The sequence below is a fragment of the Lathamus discolor genome, chromosome 1, assembly GCF_037157495.1.
Source record: "Lathamus discolor isolate bLatDis1 chromosome 1, bLatDis1.hap1, whole genome shotgun sequence".
Classification (NCBI taxonomy): Eukaryota; Metazoa; Chordata; class Aves; order Psittaciformes; family Psittacidae; genus Lathamus; species Lathamus discolor.
In genome coordinates, this window is record NC_088884.1 from 73,472,195 (window position 1) to 73,497,366 (window position 25,172).

The 25,172-nt window shown below is 45.0% G+C and overlaps 1 protein-coding gene and 1 long non-coding RNA gene across 6 annotated transcripts in view; one reads left to right on the forward strand and one right to left on the reverse strand.

The window, feature by feature from the left end:
- Positions 1 to 324: 324 nt before the first annotated feature.
- The window catches only part of STAB2 (stabilin 2), an 82,359-nt gene continuing 57,511 nt past the window's right edge, over positions 325 to 25,172 (reverse strand). For 2 of the 3 annotated variants that reach the window (XM_065680262.1, XM_065680255.1), the window contains 26 exons: positions 24,468 to 24,539; positions 21,720 to 21,839; positions 21,219 to 21,266; positions 19,965 to 20,048; positions 19,717 to 19,863; positions 19,210 to 19,335; positions 18,532 to 18,591; positions 17,823 to 17,999; positions 17,651 to 17,740; positions 16,450 to 16,596; positions 15,184 to 15,240; positions 14,602 to 14,725; positions 13,446 to 13,595; positions 11,531 to 11,635; positions 11,033 to 11,140; positions 10,243 to 10,436; positions 8,648 to 8,789; positions 8,173 to 8,306; positions 6,884 to 7,049; positions 6,567 to 6,673; positions 5,729 to 5,848; positions 4,834 to 4,992; positions 3,084 to 3,191; positions 2,311 to 2,439; positions 1,107 to 1,226; positions 325 to 496 (listed from right to left, as the gene is read on the reverse strand). In XM_065680262.1, coding sequence (XP_065536334.1) covers positions 446 to 496; positions 1,107 to 1,226; positions 2,311 to 2,439; positions 3,084 to 3,191; positions 4,834 to 4,992; positions 5,729 to 5,848; positions 6,567 to 6,673; positions 6,884 to 7,049; positions 8,173 to 8,306; positions 8,648 to 8,789; positions 10,243 to 10,436; positions 11,033 to 11,140; positions 11,531 to 11,635; positions 13,446 to 13,595; positions 14,602 to 14,725; positions 15,184 to 15,240; positions 16,450 to 16,596; positions 17,651 to 17,740; positions 17,823 to 17,999; positions 18,532 to 18,591; positions 19,210 to 19,335; positions 19,717 to 19,863; positions 19,965 to 20,048; positions 21,219 to 21,266; positions 21,720 to 21,839; positions 24,468 to 24,539 — 3,045 coding nt within the window. In that variant the 3' untranslated portion in view covers positions 325 to 445. Of the gene's footprint in view, positions 497 to 1,106; positions 1,227 to 2,310; positions 2,440 to 3,083; positions 3,192 to 4,833; positions 4,993 to 5,728; positions 5,849 to 6,532; positions 6,674 to 6,883; positions 7,050 to 8,172; positions 8,307 to 8,647; positions 8,790 to 10,242; positions 10,437 to 11,032; positions 11,141 to 11,530; positions 11,636 to 13,445; positions 13,596 to 14,601; positions 14,726 to 15,183; positions 15,241 to 16,449; positions 16,597 to 17,650; positions 17,741 to 17,822; positions 18,000 to 18,531; positions 18,592 to 19,209; positions 19,336 to 19,716; positions 19,864 to 19,964; positions 20,049 to 21,218; positions 21,267 to 21,719; positions 21,840 to 24,467; positions 24,540 to 25,172 lie in introns of those variants that run through there. The other variant, XM_065680269.1, reaches the window with a different exon arrangement.
- Positions 12,134 to 25,172, forward strand: part of LOC136015010 (uncharacterized) — a 36,221-nt gene continuing 23,182 nt past the window's right edge. The window contains exon 1 of one of the 3 annotated variants that reach the window (XR_010613034.1): positions 12,134 to 12,168. This is a non-coding gene — a long non-coding RNA (uncharacterized LOC136015010). Of the gene's footprint in view, positions 12,169 to 12,203; positions 12,239 to 25,172 lie in introns of those variants that run through there. The other 2 variants (XR_010613029.1, XR_010613031.1) reach the window with 2 other exon arrangements.

Below are 25,172 nucleotides of genomic sequence, written 5' to 3' on the forward strand. Positions count from 1 at the left end.
GTTTCGGATGTGTTCTGTTTCACACTTGCCAGTTGTAACTGAGCCAAATGAAAGCATAGAGCCGGAGAACTACCAGATCTAGGATAGTTGCCTATTTAACAGCTCTCTGTGTTTGAGGCCATTTTAAAGTCTGTGAAGAAGAATAAGAGCAGTTAAATAGACTGGTGAAAATCATCTACTTTTCACAGGGAGGCGTCTTCTTCTGGGTGGGTTAGTTGAGGTTCAGGTTTTGCATTTGGCTCTCCCAGCTGGTATTGCTCAGACACAGCCAACACTTGTACATTGGTAAAATGTGAACTCTACGGAATGCATCTTAAACAAAGCTGTGCTCTTTTGGGTTTTAATTTGTAATGAGATTTTATTCCCTGAAACAAGTAGGTGCTGTTTATCCCAGTGAGTGTAAATAGAAATGTATTTTATAACTGACTAATCCCAAATTCAGTCTTTAATTCTGATCATGAGGGCCACTCATCACAAGCTGCTGGTCATCCAAATCCTATAAAACAGAAGAAAAGGAAAATCAGGCTTGAACCTTGTGTTACAAAAGTCACTTTTTTGGCAAGTTCGAACATACAGATGGCAGACTTTGCACCTGACATTTTTGCACCAAACAGGTGCTTGTAGTGGGTGCAAAAAGGTTTATTTTGATTTAGACTCTGCATGTACATGAGAGTCCTGCTAAATTAGGCCATTGAACCTATGCAGATACTGTGGTTTTACTCAATCTTTCTTTCCCTTGCTTCCCAGTCCCCTTCCCATTGTGTTTCAAATACTTTGGAGTGCTAGCATGGCACTCAGCTGCCTTTGCAGCAAGAAGGGAAGACTTCTTGCTTCTTTTTAAGTTTCTATAGACACGTCACTACCATCCTGTGGCATCTGAAGTCCAATTCTCTTTACAGGTAGACTTGAGATACAGCTGTAGAACATAGCCTCCTTTTTGCCGTAAGTGAGGATTTCTAGCAGTGGTGAGGCAGAAAAGCCAGGAAAGTTGTTTTCCCAAGTTAATTTTCCTGTGTTTTCCAACTAGACATTTCCCTTTCATAAAGTCATTCCCTCTTACCATTATTTTAGCTGTGTCTCAATCTCAAATCAAAATGAACACTTACTGAGAAAAGGTCGTAAGTAGGCTCTGGTAGAGTCGGTGCAGAAGAACTTTCGTATGAGGGGTTGGTGATATTTGAAGGCTGTGACTTGTCCAGTGGTGTTATGTCAGTGTCATCTTTTGACTACACAAAATCACACAAACCTGCTTAAAATCCATCCTTTTCCAGTGCATTAAGTGGGGCACTTAAGCTTTACTACCAACTGGTGCAATGCTGTGACTGAATTGGTTTTATCACCTAAATCAGTGTCTCTGGGGCACGAACTCTGCGCTGGGTTGTAGTATTACCTCAGGTCACTTAATACTGGGATCTTTTTTCCTCTTCGTGGTTGTTTTTAAGCCTCAGCAAAGACTGGGAGAGGAAGGGCTGCCCTGACATTGTGCCTGGGGTAAAACGTACTTCAGGGCTTTCATTGCAACTGTATAAAAACACAGGTGCTTCCCCTGGCTCCTGGCTTTTGTTCCTTGATGATCCACATTGCACGCAGAGGCTGACTAGAATAGGAACGGATGTCTGGTTACCTCTAGACTTTCTTTGGGATTGATTCTTGTGCATTTTGTAACACTTGGGTCTTTATGGTCATCCCTTATCTCTGAGTAGCTTGGCTTTTGCTGGCTGGTTTTGCGTCATCACAACTCTATGTGAGGCTAGCAAAATTAGTTAATAGAAAGCACGCATGGGAGTGCATCAGTATAAGAATTTGCACTTTTCAGTCCTGCAGTTGTTTAAACTTGCTTGTCTTTTGCATCTGGCCTTTTTCCTATCAAACATTTCAATCTCCAGAGCAATAAAATGATTAGCAATGCCATAGAGGAGGGGAAAGAGAAGAGGTACCCTTTTCAGTGGTTGTAATTCCCTGCTTCCCAAAGGGTAGGCTTTCTGGTAAGGCAAAGGCTTCTGTGCCTATGCTGTGTAGTTAAATCAGCTTTTGCCCAGTCCTTGGTGTTGGAAGTGTCTGTGAAAGCAGGAGCCCTGTGGGCACCCTGGAAGGGACGGATCTCAGGGAGCAGTAGGCAAATGTAAGCACATGCCTGGGATGAGGCTTCCCCACTTTCTCTGGGTCTTGGTCTGAACAGTTCAAGTGGGAAGTGATCAGGAATGTTTCTAGCGTAATAAACTGCAAAGAGAAACTGGAGGCTGAGTATGGGAGGTGTGGGTGGTCATGGGAAGTGCTTCCCCTTGCTTCGCATTCTGGTCTGCAACTTACCTTGAAGTGCTGGAAAACTCTGTTTCTCTTCCTGAACCTAAGGTAAAAATACCCAATAAAAGCTACAATCCCAGTAACTACGCAGATGCCAAAGAATATCCCTGTCCCGGCTGCGGCGTGGAGAGGAGCCTGGAAACCAGAGAGAGGGTAAGTGAGCTATGGGTGGGCACTGATCACCTTTCAGCACCCAAACACGTGCAGTGTCCCTTGAGATATGCCCCAGTCCTTCACTGCTCTTGTGCTCAACTTCCCTGGTACAGGTACACCTAGATAAGTAAATGTGGTCTTTTGATAGTAGTTGCAAGCTAGACTTTTTGGGGGTGCTGGCCATCGCCTCTACTACAGCTTCATCTTATTTGTGGTTTTGAAGTTACGGAGCCTGCAGGCAAAAAATACCTGTTTTCAGAACACCTTGTTTTGGATAAGAATGAACACAAAGGCAACAGTAAAAAGCTTTTCTTTGTAAGCTGTTCGGAAGAACTGAAATGCAACTTTATGAAACCTCCATTGCAAAAAGGAGCTCCATTGTAAAATGGAGTTTTAATTTTATTTATATGAAATAAATATGGGAAGAACTTGTTCAGACAGAAACATTTTGAAAAAGTTTCACTGGCACCTTGTTCTGAACTTCCAATTTACTTTTGAAGTAATCTTTTAAGCACAAACTGCATATATAGGAGGAAAAGTGGGAATATGTGAATGTCAGCAATGAATTTTGGATGATCTAAGCTACAGCACCTCTCATCAGCCCACTAAAAAGTATCACTACTTACTAGTGCTGGTGGAGCCTTTAAAGGCTCTGAAATGATGTGGATTATCCCATTGGAAGCGAGTATATCCCACTCAACAATAGCGCTCCTGTCCACATATCTGATCTCACCCTGCCAGGAAAAAGAAGCAGTGAGAGCTGAGCTTTGACCCTCCTCCCTTTGGAGCTGAAATAAACCTTGAGACTATTTCCCCACTGCAGTTACTGGAAGGTGGTCCCATTTTGTAGCTTATCAGGAAGGGAGAGGAATGGGGTCAGTCATTGCTGCCCCAATACTTCTCTACACTCTGCTTTGAGCTGGTCTTAGGTCTCTCCAGTGTCTGTGTTTCAGGAGGGTGGGCTCATGGGCACCTGCACCATTGCAAACTCTGCTTTAAAACTGGATCCTTGCAAAATGGTTTCTCCCCAGTGAGCAGAACCCGCTCTTGCCCCTGGCATGAGGTAGTACCTTCATGGTGGTACCCTGCTGCTGGAGCACATGGACACTTTCTGTGCCCAGGGACAAAGGGGCTCAGCAGTGGCGGCACTGCAGAGTGATGTAGGAGTCGACCCATGTCCTTCTGCCTCAGCCCTGCCCTGCCCTGCCAGGGTGCCTGGTTCCAGCATGGTGTGCTGGACTGGTGGGTGCTTGGCTGCCTGGAGCATGTGTGGAAAGGCACCATGACACCCCCCTGAGCTTCACTGCAGCTGGGGGAACCAAAGGTTTGCTCAGGCCCTCCAGGGAAGAAGAGAAGCTACACATCTTCAACCAGCTTTGAAGGGCAGGAGCAAGATTTGTGTTAATGGGCTCAGATCCTCCCCTTGGCAGCTTCTGAAGAAAGGAGAATTTTCTTAAGAAGAATGCCTTCAACTCACATGTCAGATCAAAGTGATCGAGAAGAGCTTCTGGCATGCTGATGAATGATACAAGTAAGCCTTGTGCTGGTGAAGCTATCTCTCATGAGGGTTTAGTTTATTAATGTGATTAATGGGCTTGTAGCATAGGGTGGTTTTACAAATACAAATGGTAATTCTCATGCCAAAGGGGCTTCTCCTGAAAGGGGAAGGAGGAATGGAGCAAAGGCAACGGATGAGTCATTTGTGCATCTCTTCCTGCAGCAGCTATTTCCTTCTTGGTGGTGTGCGTGAAAATCCCTCCCTACAGTTGGCATGTTGGGCACTCAACTTCCCTTGAGTCCAGCCCATTCTGTAGGGCACGTTTTAACTGCAAGCTCACAGACACAGGGTTTCTTATTTTCATGTTCAGCTATACAGCATGGCTCACAGCAGAGTTCCAGCCATGTTTTAAAGGGGTTGCTATCCCAGAAGTCAGCTTGAAATGCTTGAGCAGTGAGTATTTTCTTAATAAAAGTGAGAAGTTACGTGTGTTTTCAAAGGAGGCATTCCCCTAAGCCATCAAAGGATACTTTCCGCTTGCAAGAAGGTTATAAACTTTTGCATTTAAACCCCACTAAAATAGTAATAAACCCCACTGTTTTGTCTGCTTTTGTTCTGAGCCAAGGCTGTGCTGGCATCTCCTGAGCCTCCCAGAAAGCTACCAAGAAACATTACAAATGCCAGCACCTTTCTTTAAGGATAAACTATTGCTGTCCTCTTTCCGCTATCACACTGTCATCTCCCATAATCCTGCCAGGTTGAGGGAGGGGTTGAATCATGCCTATATCCGCATCCTGTGTTTCCTGCAGGCCATCTGAACAGCTTCCTTCCATAAGGAGGGGAAAGGCATGAAGGCGGGAGGTTTATTAAGAAGGTACCTGTTCAGTGGTGGGGGCCTGATGTTCATGGCCCCTGCTGTTTGTAATGAGGAGTTTTTCCCCTAGACGAGTTAGAAGAGTGGTTCCGTTGGCCAAGTCCTCATAAAACATGATGCTGGTGTTAGATAAATGATACTCAATGTCCCGCCCGGAGAGTGTCTGCAAATGAGAGCAGTATACAAGGAACGTTAACTGAGCTCATTAATCCTCTGGATTTACCTGCAGGCTAAGTGCCTGTGACCTTTTTCGCTCTTTGCTATTAATGCTGCAACGAGTGCAATGTGGGGTAGAGGCTGTTGGGAAATTTGGGTGAGAACAGTGAGATCTTGTGTCTGTGCTGGCCCTGCAGCAGGCAGTACCTTGATTCCGGTAGGAGAAAGGACTTTACTGTTTTTGTATGATGATCTGAAGTGGTCAGCCTCAGAGGTATTTCAAACAGTTCAAAGGTGCGAGTCAGGGCATAACCTATGTGGACTGTTTGAGACGACGTTTGATTGAAGAAAGGGAAAAGGAGATAAGCATAGAAAAGAAGCTCAGGACAGAGGCCTTTAAAGTATTTGTGGGAAATTCCAAAGCTGTGCACTGCTTTCTTCAAATAACTGGGCTTGATGTTAACAAGGCAGACAGACTGCATCTCAGGCAGTCCTTTATAACTGGGTAGATAAAATCCCTGGTGGAAGAGTCTCTATAACGACTGAAACACTCAATAGCCTTGCACTCCTAGCCATGGAGGACAAATTACGAAGCAAAGTTTACACTATGCAGGCTTACACAGAAGTCATATCATACTAAGATTTTATCCTTAAAAGCTTGAATTTCACCAGGATGCAGAAACACATAATGGCTGTTTAAACAGTGTTATTAAAACGAGATGGAAAAAAGAAGCCCCCCTGACCTCATTTTCCCTTAGCCCATTATCATTTGGAGCAAAGAGAGTGGCGTGCACCGACAGGTCCGTGAGGTACCGCAGGAACTCTCTTCCCTTCCTAGAGGTGTTGGAGTAAGCCATGATGTCCTAGGCAGAAACAAGATCCAGCTTTACCAAAGAGCATTTATGTGCAGGAGCTGAAAAGATGAGACCATATAAATAAGAACAAAGATTTCTGTTACTAGCCAAGAAGCGCCTCTGGAGTGACATTACAAAAGAAGTTTGTATTCAAACACCAGTTTTAACTACAGATTTGATGAGCACATCTTAAACTGACTTGCAGGATGTGGCCCTTCTTGTCTGTGAGGCTATTTATACATATCATGTGTTTCTGAGTAGTGGCATGAAAAGGACCCTTCAAACATTTTGCCTTTCTCCAGCAGCAGTTCAGTAAAGTTACAAAGCAGCACACTTCTTGTGATGCTTAAAACTCCAGAAGCAGTTGGGCACTGAATATCCTTTAAGCTAAAGCTGCAGAAGCATTTGATTTTGTTGAATCATATCACAGAATGGTTTGGGTTGGAAAGATCTTGAAGCTCCTCTAGTTCCAACCCAGATGTGAAGCTAATCTGCAGCAGCATTTTGTTTCCAATGAGTTTTAGAAACACGAAACCTCTTTGGAGCAAGTAATTAAAAAGCCATTAAGTTCTGATTTTGATGGTGTGTATTTAGGCCACTCCACCTTACTTTGCTAGTGTGGTGGTGTTACCTGTCTGTATTTGCTGTGCTAGTAAAGCAATCGTTGAGATACAACCTGGTGGCAGAGCTTACTTTGCTCTGCTCATGTGCCCGCTGTTGGCCGTACCGACAAGAAGTTTGTCAGCGTTGGGAAGGACATCAGCACTTGGAGCAGGTTCCCACTGCAGGAGAAGCCGTCCCCCACGTAGCCTGGCTTGCAGGTGCAGTTCACCTCTGGAAGGTACAAACATGGATAGCAAATGCCCTGCTTGAAAAGGCTTCAGGCTGCCCTAAAAAACAACTTGCAGGCAATAGATTATTATTCTTTTTAAAGTTAAAAAGAGGCAGAGTCTCTCACATGGCAGCTTGTGGTTGACTAAAAGAACCACAGTCTTGGCTGCTGCTCCCTTTTGCTCAGAGGGATGCAGCAAAGGACCTTCTTACCTTTCTCCCTGTAGCAGAAGACATCCCAGGTTTCACTCAGGTTGACTCTTGTGCCATAATCTACGATGCCGACGTACCCGGAGCCACAGTTTGGGGAGGAGAAGGCAGTCGGGTAGCCCACTCTCTGTCCATCTAGCCAGCCGGCAGAGCACAAGTGGTACTTTGCCTGCAGTGGCACAGCCATAGGGAAAAAGCACAGGGGAGAAGCTGGGTGGTGGGACTGGGGCTCTGTGGGAGAAATGAGCGATTTCTCTGGGGTGTTCAGGCAGAACCTGACCTGCCAGCACTCTTCTGATGGGGTTTTGTCCATCCATGCATCCTGCAGCTTACTTTGCACTGACCTCTGTGCCAAGGGGCTGTGGAGACACGGCCCCATCTTGAAGTCAGTGGCTCCTTGTAAGGACCAAAGGAGCCTTCCCTGGGAAAGCTTCCCCGAGGCCCAAAGCCAGGCAGGATCAGAGGTGGGTGTAAAAGCCAAAGGGAATGTGCAATGCTATTGTGTGCCAGCCCACCTTTTGTCAGCGTTGGAAGGACTGACAAACTAGCTCAACACAGAAAATAAGTCCTCAGGAGCACTGGAGCTAGCTCTGCTGCCCACTTTGCTGCTTCGAGGGAAATATTAAGACAATGGGGCAGAAGGGACATGCAGCTTTGGCTGCAATCTGCATCTTCTTAGGCAGCAGAAGGAGGTTTATGTGCTATGGTCCAGCTTCACATTTTGCTAAAGATGCCTCTAAACAGTGAGTATCTTTCTTCCTTTTGCAGATGGGAAGGAGCCAGAAAGGCACAGTCAGTCTGACCCATTCTTCTAAAACATGTTTTACAAACCCAAGAGGTGATGCTCATCCCACTGGCATCAGCCATGTGTTGCCTATAACACATAAGGAAAAGGATATATGGAAATGGTTCGGCTATCTTAATCGCATTTGGGGAAAAGATTCCTGGAGCTTTAGATAAAGAAAATAAATGAATCTAAGCATTATTCTGAAGTGTACATTTCTTTAAGAAGTGCTAATAATTAAAAACCCCTATGAAAATGCTCTATAAGTCTGACCCTACCATCTCACTCCAGTATCATCGGAAACAAGAATTTAGCAACTGGTTCCATTGCTGTATGAGGAAGCATAAAACCAATAAACAGTCTGAAAACTGGTCCCAGCCTAGCATACCTTGGAGCATGGGGGAAGGAAAGGAAGGAAAATGAAGCTTAGTAGCACAGAGCAGCCCACTTGTTCCTCCCTCCCCATTTACAGCTGTGGGGATCTCCTCCCACAGTGAGGTTACCTCACCTTCTGTGCATACAGCAGCTGGTTATACGTAGCAATGGTGGCTGACTCATTGGCACAGGCCTCCTTTGCCTTCTGGTAAGTCATTTTGTACTGCCCTTGTGGGGACCGTAAGTGGAAAATCCCGACTGTGGTATCTGCAAAGAGAGAGAAGAACCAGCTCTTCCTAAAGGAGTTTCCATGGCTAAATGCAGAGTTGACTGTGCCATACAAATAACTGCGTATCTTGTGAAAAGTAGTTAGGACAGATTGAACCCTTATGGGTAACATTCTTGCCTGGAATGCCCTCATCTATTGCTTCATAAATCTGGTATCTCAAAGTATGTAAGCACATGTTCTAACTTTAATCTTCTCATCGTTTCAAGGGGACATAGGTAGAGGACTGTGTGAGCTTACAGACACAAAGATCCTGGCCACTGGCTTCAGTGCTATAGCACAGTGCTGAGGATGCCCCTGTCCCATGGTGTGCTACCCTCACCTTGGAAGTGCAGGTCGGCACAGTCAGCGTCAGGGTGGCACTGCCCGTTGTCTTGCAAGCAGCGGTCGAGTGGAAGCTGCATCACCGAGCAGTTCAGCCCATCACCGATGTAGTTGTTTTTACACTTGCACTTGCGTTTGTCCTGGTCAGAGAAAGAATAAGAAAGGCCAAGCCAAGTATTTAGCTGACATGAAAGTGGTATTTCAAGCAACACTCTGAACTGCTAGGAAAACTTCACTTGATACAGCCAGGAATGGACAAACAGGAAAGTTGCTACTAACAACTGTGATTCAACAGACCACAAACTCAGACATTGGCATTTATTCTGCTTAGCAAAACATTTATGCATGTGCTTGGGTGCTTTGCTGAGCTAATACCAAAGCATAATTCCATCCACAAAGCTAATAACATGCATTGGAGAATTATATGACTTGCAATTAACAAAATGCATGCAAACCTATCAAAATGGTATTTAAAGGACCAGGCATGGGAGCATGAAAGGAATTTAGAAGCCCACTGATAGTAACTGAGAACTATAAACCAAGCATGAGTTGGTGACAATCAGGGACTGTGATGGTTGGTTAGCACCAGGTTAGCAGCAAGGCTTTTCTAGATAGCTCCCAGGAGACAAATCAGGCAAGCCATCAAAATGGAATGGACAGGTGATCCTGAAAGCACCAGGATAAATGCTGGATCAAGTGACTGGCACAAGTTTTCCTCAACAACATTGACCATGTGGGCCAAGGAATTTGTATCATGTGGCTGCAGAGCACTTTAAGCCGAGTCCAGCCAACCAACAAGTGACACTGTTCTCCCAGCTGTTCCTAGGTTTATCCAACAAACTCCTATTGCAAACAGTAATGTCCAGCCAGGGACTGCTAGGAAGGAGACAGAAGAATTACACATGCAAAATGTCCCATCTGCTGTAGCACTCCTTTCCCTAGAGCAAAGATCTCAAACTGTTTCTCACTCCTCAGCTGAAAGGATACCAAACTGATGTGGAAAGTAAGCTGGGGCTATGTAAAGGTTGTTTTGGAAAACAGGGACTTTGAGAGGTATGGAGTTGGATCCAGCCAGAGAAAAGATTTCTGCTGGCACCTGGAAGAAATGCTTCAGATTTTCTTGCTGGTGACTGAAAGAGGAGCATAAGGAGAGGGAGCATAAGCAGAAGGAGCATGTTACAGATCAGAGATATGAACTGGATGTGTTTGCCTGTGTGTGTGTGTTGCAGTTTTAAAGTGACTAGAAATCACTCCTGGGGTTTGGCCATGTGTACTGCAGACTAGCATGGTGCAATGGATAATTATGAACCGAAATCAGCAAGCAGTGGGAGGAGCTGACAGAAGGGAGATTTAGATTGGATATTAGGAAGAAATTCTTCCCTGTGAGGGTGCTGAGACACTGGCACAGGTTGCCCAGAGAAACCGTGGCTGCTCCATCCCTGGCAGTGCTCAAGGCCAGGTTGGACAGGGCTTAGAGCAACCTGGTCTAGTGGAAGGTGTCCCTGCCCATGGCAGGAGGGTTGGAACTGGCTGAGCTTTAAGGTCCCTTCCAACCCAAACCATTCTGTGATTCTGCGAAGTCATTCAACTTACAGGTCCTATGACAGTGCAAATGGCATGCTCATGGCAGCCTCCGTTGAACCCATCAGCGCAAGGATTTATTGGAAGGCATGCAAAGCCATCTCCCTTGTATCCCTTCTGGCAGCTACAGAAGACTTTCACCCCGCTTTGTGTGCATTCAGCCATCTTGTGGCACCCACCGTTGTTTTGTTTGCAGAGGTCTGCAGCTGCACAGGGAAAAGAAAACGGGTGAATAAAGTCTGCTTTTAAACAGAATGAAGGACAAACCACCTCCATTGCTTTTTTAAACCACTCTGCAAATACTAGAACACTTGTTTAGGAAAACCCCCAACTGTTTCAGTTTCCTGAGGCTGTCCTTTAGGGCTCTGAAGCCCTTGTCAGGATGTTCGTGATTTAAGAGTCATAGCACCACCCCGCAGACTTCTCGCCAAGATGACTTTGAAGGATGCAAATTGCCTGGCTAAGAAAGAATGACAGTTTCTGCAGCAAGGAACTGTGGAACTGCCTTGTCTAAGACCATCAAAGAAAACCATGTAAGGGAAACCTTGCCTATAACCCTGCAGTCTCCAAAACCTGACTGCAGTGCACTTCCTTGCTCATAGTCCTGCTGGAGAAGTCAGCTGCCTGGTTTAGAACAACTTGATCTGTACCCATCCTAAATTTGTTTCATGTGCTGCACTGTGGAAGTTTGTAGGTTTGATAGCCAGCATTTCCTACTGGACAGTAACTACCTGCATGTGTACATGCAAGTGGGGACAACCTGCTTTCTTACAGCAGGTTGAGGATGGGAGAGGGCACTCACCTTCGCATGTGATCCCATCCCCATTGTAAAAGGGCTTGCACTGGCATGTGTTGTTCTCCCTGCAGACAGCGTTGATAGAGCAGCTTGGGGAACACACTGGTGGCAGAGCTGTGGGGAAGGCAGAAGAGCTGGGATGAAACTGTTGTTTGTATTGCAGTGCCCTTGTTCCATACATAAAGAAAAGCTCTCATACCAGTCTTGCTAACTGGAGAACCTGTAATAGTACTTTTCTGACTGCTTAGCTCTCGGGTGATACCTTCCTGCATGTAGCCCAAGCCCTCCATGGGGGAGGTAGGCATTCACATTCCCATTTCACAAAGAAGGAGACAGAGGGGTAAAGGGACTTGTTCCCAGTCCAGAGCAGAGTCCCTTAGTGTCCTCTGAGGGGTTTTGATGTTGTTAACCCTTTCTTCCTATTTACACAAACCCTCCATTGAATTGCAAGTGCTTTCAACCCGTGGCTCCATGAGACGGAGTCCAGTGAGAGAAGGCAGAGACCTAGCTTGGTTTCACACAGCCGGCCAGTCCATCCTGTTTCACAGAAACATCGGCCCGTTCCTGAATATCCTTCATCGCACTGCCCATTGTTCTCGCATTCGCAGGCTGCAAAAGGAATGCAGAGGGGTCACTTCCAGAGCTGCTGTTGGGAAAGGGGAAAAGCTTTCTCTAGAGAAACATCACTGAGGCTGTCAGTTTAGGTGTAGTGTTATCCAGCAGTAATTTAGACAAGTCTAACCTCATGGTTTTTCAGCATAAGGCCTGTCAGGCAGAGGACCAGACTGGCCAGAGCTGTTGGGCAGTCTTCATCCTTGGAGGTTTGCAAGCTCTAACAGGGTAAGTCCTGAGCAACCTGGTTTGAGCTTAGGGCTGACCATGTTTTGAGCAGGGAGTTGGACTAGAGATCTCCTGGAGCCTCTTCCAATCTGAATTATCCTGTGATCCTATAATTTTATAGCTGGCATTAATTCAGTGTGCCTCTGAAAATGAAACTGAGTATTGACCTGCATTATGGTAGATCAGCAAACTTCACAAAGGACTGTGGCAGGGAAGAGTTAATGGCTTAAGGTGAAGACCCAGCCTGATCCTGTCCTAATGGGAAGCAGCTGCTAGTGGTGGGGAAGCCAAAGGGAAGTAAGGTAAGCGAGGGGTGGGCTTTTGTTTGCTGTGTAGGAGAAGGGTTACCTGAGGAAGGAAGCCAAACATGAGGTTAGTGAGTTTTGCTCTAAAACATGGTTAAGTTACTTTTTAAGTTTCTTTGGGGGAGTGGGGTTGCCCTGCAAATTGAGGCATGAGGGGCTGATTCAATCTATAGCTGATGTTTTTTCTCCTACTTTTTCAGCCCTGCAGTAATTTATATGCTGAGTTCTTCTTAGAGAATTATTGGTGGCTCTCTGTTTTATAATGTAATGAAGTAGCATCCTTTCTTGCCTTATTCTTCCTAATGAAATATTGTCATTTAAAGAGGAAAATGGTGTGGGATGGGTGGAACTGATTGTGTGAAAATCTATCCTGCTGGAAAGAAGCTTCACTCACTGGTTTTATTTCATTTAATCTGGTTAGCTAATTTGTGGCTGACATAAATATGCATCATAAAGAAGGGGCTAATAGAAGTGTTTTCTGTTGGATATCACAATCTGTGTTTCAGACTAACAGCTTACACAGTTTGTGTTATAAAATGGATAAATTGTAGGTAAGCATAATCCCAAGCATTAGTGTCCAAGTCTTTTGTCTTGCCTATACCCCAAGGATACCTAGCCTGTAATCCCCCATCAGGTGTTCCTCATGAGCACTACAGGTGCAAGAAGTAGGGATGGAAGAGCTACCGTTGTAGCTTCTATCTGAAGGCTTTATGTCAGGGAAAACATTTGAGTTTAAAGGGTGATATTGATCCTAGTTTATTAGATTCAATAAGTAGCTTCCACCTGGTTTACATTTAAAACCACAGCAAAGTGGATTATTTGAGCAGTTTCTTGGCTGCCATCCCTCCTCACAAAACGCCTTCATCTTGGTGCCCTTTTTGTTCTCTTCTGCAAAAGCAGTCCATGGCTTTGGCCTTCTGTAATCTTTGAGGAACCACACAGCTAAAAGGCTTTCTTAACCTTTATGGGGATGAGAGAGAAGACTGTGCTGCAGCTGAAAACACATGTTGACAGAGGCTATTCCTCTATTCCTTGTTACTTATAGTCCTCTTATGTGTGCCATGTAAGAGTAAGAGGAGCCCTGCAGAGACAGCCATGTAAGCCTCTGCCCCCTTTGCCTTCTCCTCCTGTTTTCTGAGACCTCTGTGTGAGGCAGCACCGAGGAAGTACATTGGTGTTGAAAGGGGGAAGAGTTTCTCAGTTTACTAAAAAACTTATTGCTGACAAAACAGTTCAGGGGTGGGTACTCGTATGGAAAGGAAACTTAAACTTACGCCTGCAGCTGAAGCCATATCTGCCAGGCAAACACAGCTCACACGAAGTCCCATTGAAGCCGCTGTTGCAGTGGCACTCTCCTGTCCCGCTGTACCCATCATCACAGGAGCCATGGTTGTTGCATGGTGCCTCTGGGCCCCCAGGGCAAGCTGAAAGGTTTAAAATGGGGAGAAAAAAGAGTGGCTCTTAAGCTCAAATGCATGTGTACTCATTGTCACTGTTCATTATTTATTGCTCTGTAGAAATCCTTAAATAGGGAAATGCCTGTAAATGCATCTCTGCTGGGGTACATAAAAACATCCGTGACACTTGTGCCTGCAAGCCTCATGCTTCAAATGCCTTTTACACCTCTTGTTTTGGATCCTTCCAGCCCTGTGGGTGTCGTTACCTGGCTGCTTGCTTGTTCAGACCTGTCAGTGAATGGCATTGCCCAGCCCAAACCCAGCCTTGCTTGTGTATCTGCATGTGCTGCATGCTGCTGGTGAGAGCCCAAAGGGCAGCCTATGAGTTGGCCAGAATTGCATGGGACCTGCATGTATCTGCTTGTGAAATCTGGACAGAGTGAGTCAGCAGAGCTACTGGATCTGTCTGCCAGCAGACATCCCAAGCCTGTGTGCCCTGGTGAGGACCTCAGCACTGTTACCCCATGGGGCTAGCAGGTGAAGAAGCACACAGTGTGTTAGTGCCTGCTAACAAACTGCTGGAGATAAAGCCTCCTAAATGGTCTCATACTGTTCAAAGCTACAATTTCTGAGCTTACTTCAGTGGTGTGTGCACTTCCACATGGCTGAGTTATCATGAGCTGTGTCTCTGGTGTGTCCTGTTACCACTGCTGTAAACCTGATGTCTGTCTGTGCTGAAATGACTTCCAGCTGGTGACCCATCAAGACTGGCTAGGCTTGGTTACACAGGGCAGTCTTTATTTTCTACAGTGCTCATTTAGTTTGCTATTAACATGGAGTTTAAAACTTGTAAATGTGAAAAAGAAATTATCTGGAATGGGAAAGCCATAATACTTCCTGCGTACTTCAGCTCCTGCAGCTGAGCTCCCTCACCCATGGCTGGTCATTCTTCATGCTCCTACCCCAGCTTTCACTGTTCCTACACAGCCATGCTTATCAGGCCGTGGGCTGGTGGTGGGGAGGGGTGTCCTACCTTGGCAGTCTGGCCCGAAGTAGCCCTTGCAACATTTAGCTGTGTGGATGACCATGGAGCAGTTCCTACGGCAGCCATCCCTCCGCAGGCCATAGGACTCGTACGTGCACCAGTGGATTCCTTCCTAGGTATCATGTGTGCCAGTGCAGAGCAGGAGGAGAAACACAGGAATGTAAGTGCTGTGTGGAGGTTTGAGGTTTTTTTTCCTCTTTAAATCATAGTTTCTGATGCACACTGAATAAAAATGCGGTGTGTGATGAGTGCAGGGGGGAAGCCACTGCCTTATCTATGATTCCCAACTTGCTGAACACCATTAATGAGAATGGAGGGGCTGCTCCAAAGTTAACCAAAGCACTCGCTACAGTAAATGCCGTGCGAGACCAACAAGCATCTCCCAACACCAACAGTTGGGTGTTTGCCCAGGGACAGTTTTGTCCCTGAGGCTTTATGGCATCACTTAACAGTGTGGTTTGCTGTTGAGGGGTCTCTTTATGTTTTCAAAGCAAATTATTCTAGTTTGCTTGTGTGAACTACAGAGAAGAGCAGGTTGGACTACTTAAATGCAAAATTTGGATGTATTACCTTTGGTTTTGTCCCAGGAGGGCATTTAGAATTACTGAAACAGCTAACACAATGCCCCTGTGAAAAAAAAAGTGTATTAAAGTAGTGGTAACAAAAAGCTACTTGACACAGACAAGGTTTTGTTTAGGAAAACAGCAAATATGAGCAGAGTGTAGGCTTATTACACTTGAAGCAGGTTATAAAAAGCTCTGGAGAAGGAAGAGAGGAGAATGACAACAAAATAGTTGCAAATATTTAGTGCCATGAAATGCAAAAAAATAGTTTTGGTACCAGAACGTAAGTTCTGGAAGAAGAAACTCTGCTCTGGATTTAAACAAGCAGGGAAGAGATGGTGAAGGTTCTTCAAACAAATATTGATGTGGGCTGCATCACATCTGGATGTCTAATTTGGAGTAGAGGTAAATGATTACTTCTAATGAAGTGCTGACCTGATCTGGAAATGATGTCTGATTTCATTTGACATAATCATGACAAAAAGGTAACTTGAACAGGTGTGATACACACAAGTGTTGGTTTTATAACTGAGATACAAATTCTAATCAGCTTTTTTAAGACTGACTAGATGAAAGTTGTTTTACTTCTAGGTATTTTTTTCATGTATTTGAATAGAACTGAAGTATGTTTGGTCTTGTAACCATTTCAGAATGGGTTTCAGAACTTCCTGTTTGTGGGACCTGTCAGACTTCACAGAGGAAACTTCCCCTGTGCTAACAGTGCAAATTCAGGTGTGTTTAAGAATATTTCTGTGAAAGCAAGAAATGTGAGAGACTGACAGCCTGTCTAACAGAGCAGGCAGTTCTCTATCTTGGGTCCTTAATTCCCTGTGCAGCTGAGACAGCAGTGATGTTCCTTTATAACTGGAAACTTCATAAATGCAATCTGTATGACCAGATTAGTAGTGTGAATTTGTACTAATTTAAAAGCATGATAGGAAGTTCCATCCTTGCCAAATTTATGCTTACATTTGTAAGGTACTGCTCTTGTCGAAAGCGTGGCAGAGCTTGCTAAGCTGCTCTTAGCTAAAACCATTTGACCTGTGTGTGGCTTTCTGGGGATGCAGGATTTCTGTTGTGTACCTTTCAGGCGTTGTGCTGCACCTCTTAGCCTCAGCTCTAACCAGTGTGGCAGATGAAGCCAGCTTGAAGTGGTGGGTCTTAATCTCGTTGTGCCAGAGCTGCTGCAAGTGTAGCCCTGATCTCTGTGAGGATAAGGTTTGGCCCTTGGGCTGTGTCTTTGCCAGGGTGGGGGACCGAAAAGGGGACTGACCATGAAGTCCACGGCGAAGAAGCTGTCACAGCGTCCCCCCAGACTGGGGTCTGTCAGCAGGCAGTCAATGCCGTAGGCGATGCCCCCGTCGAACTCCAGCTGCCGCTGCACTATCTTGCACTGTCTGTCGTTCAGGAAAAGGGTGCCCTGCGGGATGGGATGGGAGAAGGGCATGATAAGTTATGAGCCAGTGCTCGGGGCCGGGCTGAATCCAGGGCCTGAATGGGAACTGGGGATAATCTTCCCCCTGTAGGAATGCTTTTGGTGGAAGATGTTACTCTGTAGGTAAGACTGACAGCTCTAGGGGCTCAAAACCAATTTGGGGACCTCTCTTCCTATAACTGAGTGCTATAATCTCATAGATGGGCAGATCTTTTTTCTTTCCTGAAGAGACCAGAATATGCCTGCCCCATGTCCACAGGTTTACCTTAAGCACATTTAGGCTTAGTCATGTGATTAAGGCTGGATGTCATTCAGGCTGGATATGAGGAAAAAAATATCTTTACAGTGAGGGTGGAAAAATACTGTCCAGAGAGGTGGTGGATGCGCCATTCCTGAAGACATTCAAGGCCAGGCTGGATGTGCTCTGGACAGCTTGACCTAGTTGAAGATGTCCCTGCTCGTTGCAAGGGATTTGAACTAAATGACCTTTGAAGGTCTTTTCCAACCCAACCCAAATTGTTCTATGATTCTATGTTTTCAGATGCAGATGCTTGCCAGCTATGATCTAATAAATTTGCAAAGAAAAGACATGCAGTTGTTCTTGTTTAACAGGCTGTGTGCATACCAGCAGTCTTGGCTTGTAAGTGATTGTAAATCAGAATCTGCATGCCGATGCTGTGATTATGGGGCTTCTGTCAAAGTCAGATTCATCTTCATGGTTTTCCATTGTGTATTTCTTTGTAGGAGAAGTTAAAACATGCTGGTATCTCAGTTCCGTGGTAACTGAGAACTGTTTTGAACAAATAGCATCTTACAGAAGAGAAAACAACAGCTCCTGGGAGTCCTGCAAACTATCTAGTTTGGTGTATCTGTTGGGGTGACTGCCCCAAAGTGGCTGTTGGCATGGACTGGCAAAGACCAGTTGAGTTTTGAAGCCACTGACCCTTTCTGTGGCTTACGCACAGGCATAGTAGGGTCTGTATGGGTGAATCCTGCAGCAGGGGCAAAGGACAAGTGTACCGGCAGAGTGAGCACTTACAATCTCCCTGTTATCTCCACAGCTAACGCTGAGATTGGAGCCCTGCAGGGTCTTCAGTGAGGTGGAGCGGGGGAGCTGGTAGGCCAGCACCTGAGAAGGAAACAGGGGGGATGCATGTGCCTGGGCTTGTATGTCTTGGCCTTGGCAATGCTCCTAAGAAGTGAGGTCTTACTGCAGCATCACGGACAATGTGGAACTTGAGGTACTGCACCAGTTTGTCAGTGTTGGACTTCTTGAAGAGGAAGTCCTGCTGCTCCTGTGGCAGCCCACGGATAGCTGTGTCTGTGGGCCAGAAGAGCGTGACGGGTTTGTGGATAGGGTCGTTGATCAGCCCAAGCAGGTTGTTTTTCTGCAACATACCAAAAATAGGGGTGGAGGATTAATGCTGCATGTAGAATGACATCGACCCTATCTGGTGAATGTCTGGTATAACTGGTATGCAGTGGCCCATGGGCTGTCTGGACACCAGCCTGCAAACACCATGACTTTAAAATCCAGATGCCTGAGTTGAACTGCCCAAGTTGAGCTACATGACTGAATTCTCAGAAGTGCTTCATCTCCCAGGGCTGCCCATTGAAAACCAGGCTGCCAGCCCAACTTTGGGTTCAAAAAGTCATACTTGGGTCACACCTTGGTCATGTAGTCTGACATACGGTAGGACAGGGCTGAGTGGTATAGGGAGAAGTGGTTCTACTTTGTAACTCCCCACCTTTGTGGGAGAGGGACCATGTGGTGACTACGGTTGTTGTGTACTGTGTTGTGAGCCCTTTGGCTCACGCAACGCTGTCCTTCCAGTGATGCCATGTGCCATGTCTCTGCTTCTGTCTTTAAAGAAAGCGTTTCAAACCTTTACTCAATCGCTGCTGTCTCTGTGTCCTTACCTCTAACAAACTGCTGAACAGGATGTATCCGTATTTGGCTGCAACCATTTTAAGGCTTTCCTAAAAGAGAAGAGAATTTCAGTAATTTATATAATGCAGGCTGGAAGGGCTTCCTCTCACTTGTCTGTATGGACAGGCAAGGGTCGAAATGGCACAGGTGACAAGGTGCATGGGAAGCTGCAGATCCAACCTTGCATGCGGGCGGATCGGCACATGGGTAGCTCGAGATTACTCAGGAGATGGCAGTCCTGGTCGGACACTCCCTGATTGCCTAAGCACCCTTTTCCAACCAGATTTGCATAGCCCACATGACCTTGGTCATTGTGCTTGTAGTAAGCGTGGTCAAAGCCCTTCCAAATCTTCGCTCGCGAAGCCAAGCCATCATTACATTGTATGTGTATTTAAAAAGCAGATATTAGTTTGTTTTCCCTATAAGTCACTTCTTGTTATGAAATCAAAGCCACTGTAAGAGCCTTGTGCAGAAGTCCTTATATTGTTCTTACTATAACTGTAATTCATGAATTAATTTTAAATATAACATTCAGTTTATTCAGTAGTGTAAAATGATATTTGTATAACATTTGTATATAACTTTTTTTGGTGACTTACATGACTTAGATATCTAACAGAAACTGTGGAAAAGCTCCTGGGTTGAGAATGGCAATGAGCTGCACATACCTTCTTAAGGGGCAAATCCTGCATATGTGATGGAACCAGGATTTGGTTTATGATATGGATCACGCCATTTGTGCCAACAGCATCACTGAGCATGATTTCAGCATTGTTGTTCAAAACCACTTTGTTCTGAAAGGCAACAAAAACATGTTTTCTGTGGAACCTTGTGTGAGGGTGAGGCTTATGCCAGATTTCTTTGGTACAGTGATCCCAAACCATCCTTTCTTTGCAGCAAACAGCAGCTTCAGTTCTAATAAACTGCCCTTTGCTTTTTCAAGCTCTCATCATGCTCATAAAGCCAGAGTCTGAAGATAAAATAACTTGTGTCAAAGCAAGGGTTGTACAGCTCCACTCTTTTCATAGCAGAAAAGTGCTGAATGCTTCAGCTGGATGGTATTTATTAATTTTTGTGCATCAAGGAGGAAAGGGAACCAATCAGGTTTTCAAAATGAGCTGGATGAGAGCAGACTGTTCTATTACAATGTCTCCTACCTCTTTATGCTCCATTACCTGAGAATAGCTGATGTGTATTGGGTCCCCATGGAGAGAGGTGATGTTGGTGATTCTTCTCAGGTCATTGTACAACAGACTGGCACAACCTACCATGTGGTACCGGAGGATTTGAGCCATCACTCCTTTGGCAATCCAGTCCTTGACCTGCAGAAGGAAGAGTTGGAGAAGTGGAGGAGTTGAGCAAGGCATCTGAATCCAAAACCATAGCCAGCTCATCAACAAGAACTTCTGGCTTTCCTACTTACTCGTGGGTCACTGTTCAGTATATCTGTGTGAGGTACAAACAGAGTGAAGGGGCCAGGTCCTGCAACATCTCTGATAGACAAGGCCTGTCAAATTTAAGAGGACAATGAAGTAGCGAGTTGTTAGTGTACTGAATGTCACACAACAATGGGGACAGCCCTGCTGAGTGGGAGGTGGTGCCTGCATCCCCATTGCTGCTGTGTGTTGGGTTCCCTTCCTTGCAATATAAGAGAGAACGAAACTCCTGTGCAGTGTGGACTTTCCTTCCCAGTCCCATCTGCCATCTCTGTCCACAGGTATAAAATGGAAGACTTGTCTCTCTGCTCTTTTGGCTTACAGCCAAATCTGTTTTCTCTGCAGTAACAAACAGGAGAAGAAGAGGAAAAGTTCACAAAAAACCACTAAGCATAGGGGAAGGCGGAGAGTGCTATTTTCCCCTGGGCAAGGGGGAATGAAGAAGCCTTTTCATCTTGAGGAAAGCATGAGTGGATAATACACATGCATTTCTACATGCTTTTAGCTGATAACATTGCTCATACCTAAGTAGTAGATTAGTCACTGTTGGAGGTACAAATGGACCTGGGATATTGCAGGCACTTTGCAATGACCACTGACAAACTAAAATAACAAAAGAGCTCTGCTAAAGCGAAGGGAAGCCATCAGTCTACCATGGTAACACAATTAAGGCTAGAATATGAGTTGTTGGACTAGCAGGCCAGTATACAGGTTTGTGCCCTAATGCAGGGGGTAAACAGAGAATTACTGCCTCCAGTCTCTGATAAGCAGTGAGAGCTAGCAGTGCACACAGGCATGTAGCAACACACAGAGCATCCTGTGATGTTTCAGAGGGGCAACTGAAAAGAGCATCACAGTTCGGAAATGCAGAAAGGGTAATAGAAGAGTGGTATTTGCTCATGTCAGATGTCATGAGAGATGTGCTGGCAGATCTCAGACTGTGAATGGGTGAAAGCTTTTGTTTTATGCCTGGTCTGCAAGCCCTATGTTTCCCTAGCATCTTGGTCTCGATCATTAATGTAGAGGTTTTCAGGGCATTTGAAACGCTTAAATTGGCATATCTCCAGTATTAGTGACTGGTGATCCAAATCCAGTCCCAACTAAGTTGGAGGATGTTCGTATACACCAGATTCTTGCCTGCTCCCCAACCTCAGCTGCCCTTGAGGTCAAGAAAACTCAGGAAAAAAGAGAGGGATGCTGCCTCTTCCCCCCAAAATTCCCCCTACTCAACCTTTTCTTACCTCTAAGTGGAAATAAAACCTAGATGTGTTGGCGTCCCTGAGAAGTTCCTGCAAACAAGAGCAAGACTTTGTAACAGTGATGCAAATACAAGGCAACATCAGTGGAAAGCAAACAAATGCAGCACTTGGACAAGAAATAGATCTTCTGGTTCGGAACAAATGTTGCCCCTCTGCATTGCTTCTGTCCAGTTCTTACCTTGCTCTAGCAAAGAACAGGCTTCCAGGCTTCTTTGAAACCTTAAGATACCAGTATTATCTCCCTAGCACTGCAGTCATAATGATTGTCCATAATGATTGTTTGATTTTTGTGTTCTGGGCAGGTAAATTTATATTTCAGCTTTCTGTTCCTATTCCTGGTTTCTTGGATTGGGATTATTTCAAACTCTGGAGTAGATTTACCAATTTGTCCAAGAAAAAAACCAGCATGTTTCAAGAGACAACCACTGTACTAAATAACACTGTAGTAAAGATGAGGGACAGCAAACACATGCAGCACTTTACCTGGAAGATATTGCCTCGGCACTTAAATCCATCCCCAATGTAGTTCTGTTTGCAGGTGCAGGTCCTTTCTGTCAGCTCAGTGTCATTACAGATGGCAAATTCACTGCAGCCTCCATTATTCTTGTAAGACCAACATTTAGATTATTTAATTCCTTTATTGCCAGGTGCACAAACCAATTCTAGTTCACTATTTTTCTTAATTCTTTTTTACATGTTTTTATCTTAGACTTAATCCCAGTTTTTTGAAACCAGATCTTTCTAGAACTTCCGATGCCATATGCTTTCTTGCAAATATTAAAGAGCATTTAAAGTTCCTAAGAAATAATTCTCCTTTTATGTAGAGGATGTAGTTTTGACTCCCTCTTTATATCTTTGGTTCATGGTGCTATAATTCAAAAGTCTTCCCTGCAAGCTTCACTCTGGACCATAGGGATGAGCCTTAGCTGTTCTGCTGAAGCAGCACTGACTTACACCAAAAGGAGCTATTCACAGCTGTAAATCACTTTTACAGTGCCAGGAGCCTGGATTTCTGGAGGATCTGTCTATTTTTCTTTGTCTGATGGCCCAGACCAGCTGGAACAGGGACCTGCCACAGGAGCTCTCCTCTAACACGTCTCCTGTCTGCTCCTGGGTCCACCACCAGTGCAACCTTAGGCTTGGAGCAGCAGGTTAGTCTCACACAGCTGCCTCCAGGAAGCTTCCCATGCTAAGGGGAGATGTCCCTCATCCAGGAGCAGCATGTTGGGGTTCAGAACCCTGCCCAGTCACAAGTAGATGCTCCCTAGTTAACATCTCAGCCTGCAAATAAGTTTCTGTGGTGCACTTGAGAGCAAATTGAGGAAAAACTGAGAAGCCACCTTGTCTTCTTTCCTTGTGTTTGTTTCATGGTGTCCTTCCTACTGCTGGTTGTCTCGGGTAGCCCTTTCCATGGGCTGTGAGTGGGAGCAGTAGCTCCTTTGGGAGGTATCATTGGGGCCTGACTTGACAAACACTGAGCCCTGGCTGTAAGTAGTGGATTTGGGTGCACTTGCTATTTATTTGGCTAGCTGTTGGCAATCTTGGGTTTATCCTAGCTTCTTGTACAGCTGTGCTGCACAACCATCATGAAGCCAGATTAGCCTCTGGTCTGACACTGATTCTTCTCAAGACTATCTTTTTTTTTTTTTTATGTGTCATCGGTAAAGCGGACACAGACTTGCTGGGACAAGGCAGAGGAAAAAGCAAAAGCACACAAAGTCATAGGAAGCAATGACTTGTTACTTTGACCTCAGCTTCCTTCAGCTTCTGTTTGTGCCCTTGCTTTTTCATCTCTGCAGCCTTTCTGAAGGTTAGAGAAAGTCTGCTGACAGGCCAGGCTGGGAGACTGAGAGTTACTGCCGCTGTGCTCAGAGCACAAAGGATTAATGTGCACGAGAGAGTGGGTATGTCCCTGCTGCAGCTTGCCGAGAAGCAGAGTAATGTGGTTGGTGAAGAGAACCATGTTTCTTGCAAATATGTGGCTTGAGGTATGGGAGCTGGCTCGTATGGAGCACATGTGGCTAATTCTCATCCTGCAGTGATAAGTGAGGGACAGAATGTGGAACGCTACAGGAAGTCCTGGGTTGTGCGTTGTGGAGGGAAGTGATTTGTGTGAAGAATGAGTGTTTGTAGGTTTGTTTTTTATTTTTTAACCTCCCAGTCAAGAAAAGGTGATGGGTAGCACAATGAAAATCTATCTCCTCTGTTTCACTGTTCACTAACCTGCCTCTGCTGCAGTGTTGCTATCCTGTATGATGCATCCACAGGGATGCTTTTGGGATGCAGCCCACACATGGCCATAGGCACTGTGGAGCTCTGCGCTTTGACTGCTCTGTGGGAGCTATGTCCTAAGTGAGCTTTCAGGCTGGGACCTCTACTGGAAATGTCTCTTCCACATAACACAGGCATGCCCGGGCTCCTGAGTAACTCTTTTCCCCCCAAAACGTGCATTTCACCGGTAATGACCCAGCAATGTGAGGACTTGATACTCTTATTTGACTGGAAAAACATCAGAAGGGTGTGTGTATGCTGATACTTGATCATTTCTCCTGTTTGGGCTGCACAGATATGGTCCTAAATCACACCAGAGGGCTTAATGACAGGAGACTATTAAAAGTAAATATGCATTTTGATCTGTTGTAGACTATTCTGTTTGGTTCCCAATCACATGGCAGAACAGCTACAACTGCCCCCTGAGCATCAATAACCTGAACAGTAGTTTTTTCTTTGTTATTACATGTAACATAGTAGCAGATCACACTTCTTTCTTCTAATTTGAACCAAACTCTAATTGTCTTGCCTCGAAACTGCTCTTATTTATTTAATTATTCATCAACAGTAATTGACATGTTGGTAAACACTTTGTGTCCCAAACACAGATTTCGATAGCGGCTTTTTATTTGAACTCTAGCAATGACAAAAAAGTTGCTGAGAAGATATGACATATTTTACCACTACATACTAGGGTCTATTTCTCTAGATCTGATTTTAAGTGTATGAGTCAGTGACGAGTCTGGGCCCTCACTTGTGTCAGGTCCCAGAAAAGTCCCTATTGTATACTTAGTTTCTAGAATAGTGACAGCATGAAAGCATGTACTGAACCAAGCACACTTCAGTTAGCTAAGTTAACATAAGTTGATTCTGGGTATATCTGATTTTGAATGTATACAACCCCCAGATGCGTAATGCTTATAACAAGACCTTAAATAATCCCAGTGAATGGATACTTACTTGTGAACACAGACTGATATATGTGCATCTTTTACCATCTCCAGAGTATCCCTTCAAGCAATTGCATACTGCCTACAAAGCAAAACCAGAAAAAATGTACACATGGAAAGATGTCTGATTATTTTTTCAGCACACTTATATTTAATTTACTTTTAGCTTAATAAATCAGATACCGTATCACTATGAAATAATCCGGCAAAAAAGTACATCATCTCTCCCATGGCAGTTTCTTAGCCAGCATGGGGAACCATAGGCTGAGATGGGGAATAACAATTTCCAAGAGTCTCTATTTGCCCTTTACCTGTCTATTCATCTTTCCTCTGCTCTTCTGTTCATTTTAATGACCTGTTTGACGTCTGTACATGGTCATCTTTCCGGCAAAACAGGCTAAATCCCTGAATTTGTTTCCCTCATTTTATTTGCATAGATGGGTATTCTCCTCTTCCTTTCCCCTGTTTTTTGTGTGATGAAACATCTTTGGAAACACTTGGTATTGTGTCCTAATGCTACTGACAGCTTCTCATGCAGCGGTAATGCATTTGACAGGCCATGATTACTCTGTTTTGCACTTGCAGTTATCGCAAAGATGAAAATCTAACATGGTTGCAAAGAAATGACTTATCTTCCTCTCCAGTTCACTGCTTAATGGTTCTCAGTTTTGAATTCAGATTTAATGTTTAGGAGATTGAAAATTCAAGGAGACTT